Below are 8054 nucleotides of genomic sequence, written 5' to 3'. Positions count from 1 at the left end.
AAGTTTTAGAAGATGGCAAATGTCTTCAACCAGACATCTAAATTACTCTGTAAAAAATGTTGTACATAAAACAATAATTATTGTAGTATAGTATTTTACAAGAATATACTGTTTCAGTCTTTCTACTTCAAAATTTCACATTTAATTCAGTGTCATTTCTTTATTATTTTTGAAATTTACAAGCAATCAAAATTGTTTCAAAGAGGGGTTTTCCCCCCCAGTGTACTTACTATATCATTGGGATGTTCATTCCCAAAACTGCTGAAACAATATTACTATGAATAATTTACACAATTTTAAGAGATAATTAAAACATTCCAATTTTCCATTAAGTATGAGAAACAACCCAGCAGAAATGATAACTTAAATTATGTACATAATAAATCATTCATGTCCCAAATGTGATAAGCTTCTCCTAGATTTAAGTAATATCCTGCTAATGTTTCCAGATAAGATTTATTAGAGTTAATACTTGCTAATGGGCTTTTTATATAACATATAATCACAAAATGGCTTAGTACATGAAATTCTGGAAGACAATCATGATGTAACAGATTTTATATATATATATATATATATATATATATATATATATATATATATATATATATATATATATAGTTTTACAGTGTTGAGGGAAACTGATAGTGAATCTGACTACATATGATCCAAAATCCCATGTGTTTTAAAGGACAAATCAAGACTTTGGCAAAGGTACATTTATAGACCTCAAGGGTTTCATGAACAGTGCTATATGGGGATTTACTGCAATTAATAAATACAAACTTTAGGGTCATTTGTTTACATATAATCAGATATAGTAAATCGTTATGGAGCACTTTAGTGCTAAACAGTCCAGAGCACCCCTTCAATGTTTTCTTTTAAGACAGAAGCAAAAACACAGCCACTTTCACTTACACTTTGGCTTGATAGATCCTCACTGAATTGAGGGTGCCATCTAGTCCCAGAACAGCATGCCTTAAAGCTCACTGCAGTTTTCCAAACCTTCTCCTGTAATGAATCTGTTATTGATCTAGAGCTACAGACTCACATATGGCTAGACCTCAAGCACCCTGCTGGAAAGCAATCATAATATCCTCTCTCAGTGGCATGACTCCTCATGAAATCCCTGAAGGTTCAAGAAACATTTCTGCAAGGCATTGTTTTGTGCCTAGTACTCACACAAAACAAAGGTAAATAAAATCAAGGACCTCAAGCTATCGATTTTTTGTTTGCTGAACATGTCCACAAAAGCTCATTCATAGTAAATTGAATGCAACTTAAAAAACACCAAAGAAATTGAAAAGTCTAGGCAAGAAGGCAGAGTCCTTCTAATAGCATTTTTATTTTCTTATGATTCTATGATATACACACTACTGCTGAAAGGCTTATCACAATGAAAAACTGGTACATGTGGACAGAAATTCACATTAGCCTACATGAAATATAACCTGCAAGCCCTTTTAACTAACACACAGGTGACATAATCCATTTTGAATGTCATCTCATGATATCTTCTAATCTTACATAATAGCAACATCAATCTGAAAAATCTTTAAAATACACCAACATTTTCACTTGACCTAAAATGACACTGTTCTTCTTAACACTCACTATTAAAGGATTCTTTTTTATTATTATTGTAGAACAACAGAGAGATAGCAAACCAAATAATGCCCAATGCACAGTGTATTGGTGCTGAGGTACCAGGATCAGGCACTTGAGTTTAAAGAACTCTGCCAAAAATGGGGCAAGTTTCCAATTATCAAGGCAGAGCTTAACTTAACTTTTTTTTTGGCAGTGCTTATGTACTTGCTCTACTTGGTCAATGCTATAAAAGAAGGAAAATAAAAATCCTGTTAATCCAGCATTTAATATTCAGTTCTGAAACACCATTACATTAGCATACAAATTAATAAATCAATTCAAGAAATAATGTGATTTAAGCACCTGCAGAAAAACTGAAGCTTCTGCAGAGCTTGTTGTGAGGCACAAAGCGGCCACCACAGAGACTGCAGGACTTATGTAGGTCGACTGAGGGGAATGGGAACACGGAATTGCATCACGGAACAATTGTCAACACATTCATTGTTTGAAAACCCACTGAAAACATTCACAATCAAATCAAATAATAATGTAACTTAGGAACAGTGGGGTAAGATGTGTCAGATGGTAATCTGTCACCCCCTTAAACCAACAAAGTGGGCCATATATTTTTAACTCCTTCCCCGCCAGCATTTTTTGAAAAAGTTGCCAGCCACCGACAGTATTTTTTGATAATTTTCACAAAACTTTCATGGCCCCCAGGATATTTTTTGTATGAATATCTGAACATAAGACATGAAACGGTTGAGAAAATTGTGTTTTTGTCAAAGACTATGTCCGGATTAGATTCAGAACATAGATGGAGTAAATTGAGTCCATCAACACCTGCAAAGCTTCACAGCGATAACGTTAGATAACGTTTGGCAGGTTTAATTTATATGCTGTTTGATGTTTGACGATCGCTTTATTTTACATGTGCATAAGAAATGCTTTTATGGCTTGTTTCTGCTTTTTTTTCGCCTGATTTGAGCTGGAGACTTTATACTCTTTCAAAAGATGTGTAATAGCGCCCCTACAGTATAACAGTGAAAACATGGATTGCCGGAAATTTCAGTCAATGTCAGAGAAAGAGGTAAAAAAGGACTTTTTTTCCATGTGCATCTCTCTGTACAAGATTTTTGAATGCTAAAAATGTTTTTTGTTGTTTTTTTGCATGTAAAAATATATTTTCTGCAGAAGAAAAAATTAATTTGATGTCAAAGCAAAATAAATAAATCAATAAAAAGATATATTTCATTTCATGCATGTTTGGTATTTGGTAAGATTTGGTTCCAACTGCACAAAAATACTATTACAAATAAAAAAAATATTTAAACTAAAACATTCATAAAATGAAATGTTTTTCATTCTTATGAAAATGTATAATGTGCAGCAAAATAATACTTTGTAATAGTAATTGTGCATTAGCAAAACGTTTTCTTTTCCTCATTTACATTCATATATGTACAGTATTTGAAATGTAAATCTTACACGTGTTCATCAGTGATTCTTTACTTTTCCTTTCCTAGAGATCATCTTCAGTATATGACACATCTTGCCCCACTTTTCGTTATAAGGCTTGCTGTTGTGCCATCATCACTGTACCAAACACATTCACTCCTACACTGCATTGATTGATGCTAGAGAACAGTGCTGATTGTGTCAAAGTCCTTACTAATTTGGGAGCTACTTGGCAGAGACTTGAGGTACTCCAGATGCCTCCTGGCATCTTCCTGGTTATGCCGTACGTAATAGATGACATAAGCGATGACCATCGTGAACCAACCAAACATGGTGACAAACATGGCCACATCAGTAGTCTTATGGTGGAAGTTACAAAAGTTTATGCCTGAATCCAAGACTTGGATGACAGGCTTGCCCGCATACTCTTCCTGAACAGAGGTGTGGCAGCTCACCTCGTTCACCGTCTCGGGGTCCAGCCTGAGTTCGCGCAACACCTCCTGCAGGGTGCACTCACAGTGCCACGGGTTATTGGACAGGCTGATCTTGGCATGCAGCCGAGCAAAGGCCTCCTTGGGGACGCTTTGCATGTGATTATGGGATAGGTCGAGTGCCCGCAGACTCTCTGCGACACCTTGAAAAGCCCCAGCATCCACGGTTTCGATAGCGTTCCTTGATAAGTCCAACTCTTGGAGCCAGGGAAGGTTTTTAAAAGCCTGGTTTGGGATTTTGGTTATATGATTGGAGGACAGCTGAAGTGACACAGTATCGTGTGGAAGGTCGGGGGGAATCTCCTCAAGCTTGCGAGAGGAACACTGCACTACTGTCAAGCCATTCCTCTCGGAGCAGTGGCAGCTCTTGGGACAGGCAAAACCCATCACGCTCAAACAAATCACAGCTAAAAGTAATCTCAAGATAAGGGGACAGCCATGAGGGATGAAGACTTTCTTTGACACATGAGCCCCTCCAGGGTAAGTCATGTCCAGTTACTTACTTTCAGAATGCTCTACTGTTCAAGGGCAGCCATTGTTAATCCATGTCATATTGGAAAATTAATGAATAAACATTACAGGTCACTGTGTCATTCCAACAGCAGGAGTTTTTCCTTATTAACGCCCTTTGAGCACATGTAGATTAGCGGTTTTAATTTTCAGGTGTTTGAAGCCATTGTGAATGTCCTGGAGAGAATCCAAATGAGTCAATCAACATCTGAAAGGCAATAAAACATTTGAGAGGAAAAGGTTCTACAGCCAAGCTTTAATTAGGCTAGAAACCAAAAGCAGAAGAAATGTGAAGAGGGCTCCATTCATTTAACATCCATCCTGCCAAGTCTGGAAACTGCAAAAACAAAAGAAAAACACAAGAATCACCCACACATAGATGTTGTGGATTAACAAAGTAACATATATTTGATCAATATAAATATGAATTAAAGACTGACAGAAAGAGAAAAAATGAAAATTCTGTTATTTTCTCACCCTCATGTCATTACAAGACTTTCATTTTTTCTGTGGAACAAAAAGATATTCTGAAGAATGAAGTAAATGATCTCATTTTTATTTTTCGATGAACTATCCCTTTAAGATATGCTTTGTAACATGCAAAGCAGCATCATATCACACAGAGTGCTCTGACCTGAAATGGCTCCAACCATGACAAAACAATTTTAGATAAGTCTCGTAATCTTGCAGACGAATACATTTGTTATGCTGCATATAATCCAATAATATTAGAAAACAAAACAAATCAATTTCTCATTTGCACAGCAACACAATGCTCATTAATGGCTATTAAAAACTCTAATGATGCAAACAAAAAAGAATCAGGCTCCTTTAGACATACATTTTTCTAATATCCCAATAGTTCACTCAAAATTAAAAAAAAAAAAAAAAAATACCATTCCAATGTCATTCCAAATCTGTAATTTTCCCATCAGAGAAATCCAAAAGATGTATGCAATAGGCCAGTGAGAACATCCCAGTTGTGTGTTTCAACACAAGGGAAGTGAACACTGCAATACTTACAAACTCCAAATAGGATAAAATGGCTTCTCATAAGTATCATAAAAGTTGCCCATATATAACAACTATATTTCACATTTTTTGAAAGAATATAGTGTTCATCAAACAAAGCTTGGAGCAGCTTTGAAATTTGAAGAACGAAAATAATACAGTGTCAGAACAACATGAGGGTGAGAAAAACATCACAAGATTTTAATTTCTGGGTGCACTATACCTTTAAGCTTAGAAGACAGGAGAGGAATACTTCATTCTAGAACAATGAACTCCTTACCCTGCGCCGATCAATCAGATCATGAACCAGTCTACACGGATAGCTTACACCTTAGGGCATTTCACATTGTGCTTAACCCTGGGTTATCCACATTCTATAAACCCTGCTTTTAACCCCAGGTAAAGGAACACTTCACACTTGTAATTTAGAAGTTTTAAAACTTCTTTTTACCTGCTGTTATGAAACCCTGCTCTGGAGCAGGGTTAGAACTGCTTTTACTGGATTAACCCTTCATTGCAGTGCCAAACTTGTACAGTGTGAAACGATGCGGTGTTATAATGTTATGACTATCTGACAGCCAATCGTGTGCCTCACAACCTATTAACATTTTGTGAAAAGCCCTTTTGTTAAAACCCCCTCTGCTGAGACAGCAACTCATTTTACAAGAGGCCGTAAGGCAGGTAGAAAAGATTAATATGCCGAACACATGCTGCAGTGAAGCGACTTTCATTCTTTCCAGTAAAACTTTGTCACATGCAGGCAGCACTCGAGACATGTTGAATGCATCATTTTGAAAATGTCGAAATAAAAGATTAATTCACTGGCAATGTACAGTGAGCAATAAGCAACACAGCTCAGGATTGATTGCAGTATCAGCAGCAGCTCAGTAGCGGTTGATTATTGTGATGGATGCTAAAACCACAAGCCACATTTAGAATCCAATACGATGCAAGTAGGCTATACATGGTTCATCTATAAAGGTGTGTTGCGAAAGAGGGATTGTGATACACCCCCAGCAAGCACAACTTCGGTTGCTTGCAGTTAGGTAAAGTCACAGTAAAACGTTTTAAAAACATCCTAAAGAAACCACACATAGGCTAGAACTGAAAAATACTTAAAAACGTTGAAAATTTCAAATTGGTCAGTTTTCTTTAGCCTTAAAAAATGAACATTTTTACTACGAAAACAAAACCTGACCAAACTGCAACGTTTGTTTTTGAATAAGACGTTTCAAAAAATTACCTGAATGCAAACACGTATTTTTTCTGCTTTTTTAAACTTATCGTTACATGAATTAAAAGTAAAATGTGTCAGCAATGTACCAAACGTTTCAACTATATTGTCAGTGGAGGAGACTTTTTGAATGAGAGCACGAGATACTGTAGCGTTTTCCCCGCGAAATAAAGGTTAAAATGACTAGAGCAAGGAGTCTGAACAGGAGGTGGATTTTCTGAGGTAAGAGACTTTTACCTCAACACAAATTATATCAAAAATCTTCTAAAAAAAAGAAAAAAGATAGAAATAAACATAACATACGAGATCAATGTAACAAGTAGGTACATGTAAGATTGAATATAAAAACAATAGCCTACATCTGGAAGTAAGACTGTTCACGGTTTAGACTTGCATGAATCATATACCTTTGATATAATTTGAGAGCGAACTAGACAACGCTGGAGTATCATAATTTATCTCAATCTCTCTGTCTTTTCTCATTGGCAAAGACGTAGGTTATATGCTACTGGTAAACACTTTACATTGAAAAATGTACCTGACAAAACATGACGACGCTTATGTACTCTACGAGGCTGGACTTGTTAAGCGTAGCCTACTACCTACTAACAACAGACTGAATACGAGAAAAAGGAACGCAGAAAGTGAAATAGTTATCGCATTTAGACAATAATGTGGGAAATTAAGTCATTTGCAAACGAAACTGAACATAGTGCTTGTGAACCTACTCAAAGTCTGTATTTAATGATCACGCTTGAAAACACAATATATTACAATAAACAGCTGACTAGGGAATATAATATATAGCATGTCAACCTAAATTCAATGGGGAACTACAAAAGACGTAATAATAATAAAATAAATGAAAATATGAATGCAAGATTACCAGAAACACATTAGGCGACCATACTGTATAAAGACAAGACAAAAAGACAAACCTCAATACTTTCCAGAACAAATTACAACTTACATTTAAGCTTTTCATGTACGGTTTAAAAAAAAAAAAATAGAAAATTAGCGTTTTAACAAAAATTGCATGCGTTATCATGACTTACCGTAGGCTACTTGTTGATAATTTACTGGATCAGACGCCTTTGCAGTGAGTGTAAAAAGTGAAGAACACACAGCAGCTATAAGACAGCCGCCTTGCGCTGATTGGATGGAGAGCTCTGTTTGCTGTGCTGGAGAATGACCGCTCGCTCCACCCGCTTCTGACTGAATACTACTGGTGGGGATTATGATTCATTCCAATGACTCGAATCAGTTCACCACAAAGATTCATTCATGCGTTCGTTCAGTGACGCTTTCGGAGTTTTTTGACTCAGTTCATCAAAAAGATTCGGTAACTGGTTCGTTCAGTGGTTCTTTTCTGCAGGTTACATCGTTTTACTCCAGTGGTGGAGATAGTGTCGTTTTGTTTTAAAAGTACCACTTTCTCATAAAACATTATACAGGCATCTTAACAGCAAAAGTATTAAAATGCCCTAAACTGACTCTTTATATATAGGCTATATATCTATATATATTATACACACACACACATTTAATTCCAATTAAAGGGTTAGTTCACCCAAAAATGAAACTTCTGTCATTACTCACCCTCATGTCGTTCCACACCCGTAAGACCTTCGTACATCTTCGGAACACAAATTAAGAACTTTTTGATGAAATCCAAGAGTACCTGATCCACATACTGGCAGCAACGTCATTGCATCTTTTTACGTCCAGAAAGGTAGTTAAAAACATGGTTAGAATAGTCAACA

At 36.2% G+C, this 8054-nt stretch overlaps 1 protein-coding gene across 1 annotated transcript; it reads right to left on the bottom strand.

Annotated features, from left to right (window-relative positions):
- Positions 1-1309: 1309 nt before the first annotated feature.
- Positions 1310-7700, bottom strand: lrrc3 (leucine rich repeat containing 3). Its single transcript, XM_048194472.1, has 2 exons — positions 7347-7700; positions 1310-4383 (listed from the first exon to the last, which is right to left on the bottom strand). The coding sequence occupies exon 2, from the start codon at positions 4023-4025 to the stop codon at positions 3225-3227; it is 801 nt and encodes a 266-aa protein (XP_048050429.1). The 5' UTR covers positions 4026-4383; positions 7347-7700; the 3' UTR covers positions 1310-3224.
- Between the last annotated feature and the right edge of the window lie 354 nt (positions 7701-8054).

This window comes from Megalobrama amblycephala, linkage group LG6 (assembly GCF_018812025.1).
Source record: "Megalobrama amblycephala isolate DHTTF-2021 linkage group LG6, ASM1881202v1, whole genome shotgun sequence".
NCBI classification, from domain to species: Eukaryota; Metazoa; Chordata; class Actinopteri; order Cypriniformes; family Xenocyprididae; genus Megalobrama; species Megalobrama amblycephala.
Note: the sequence above shows the minus strand (reverse complement) of the source record. Positions and strands in the feature narration are given on the sequence as shown.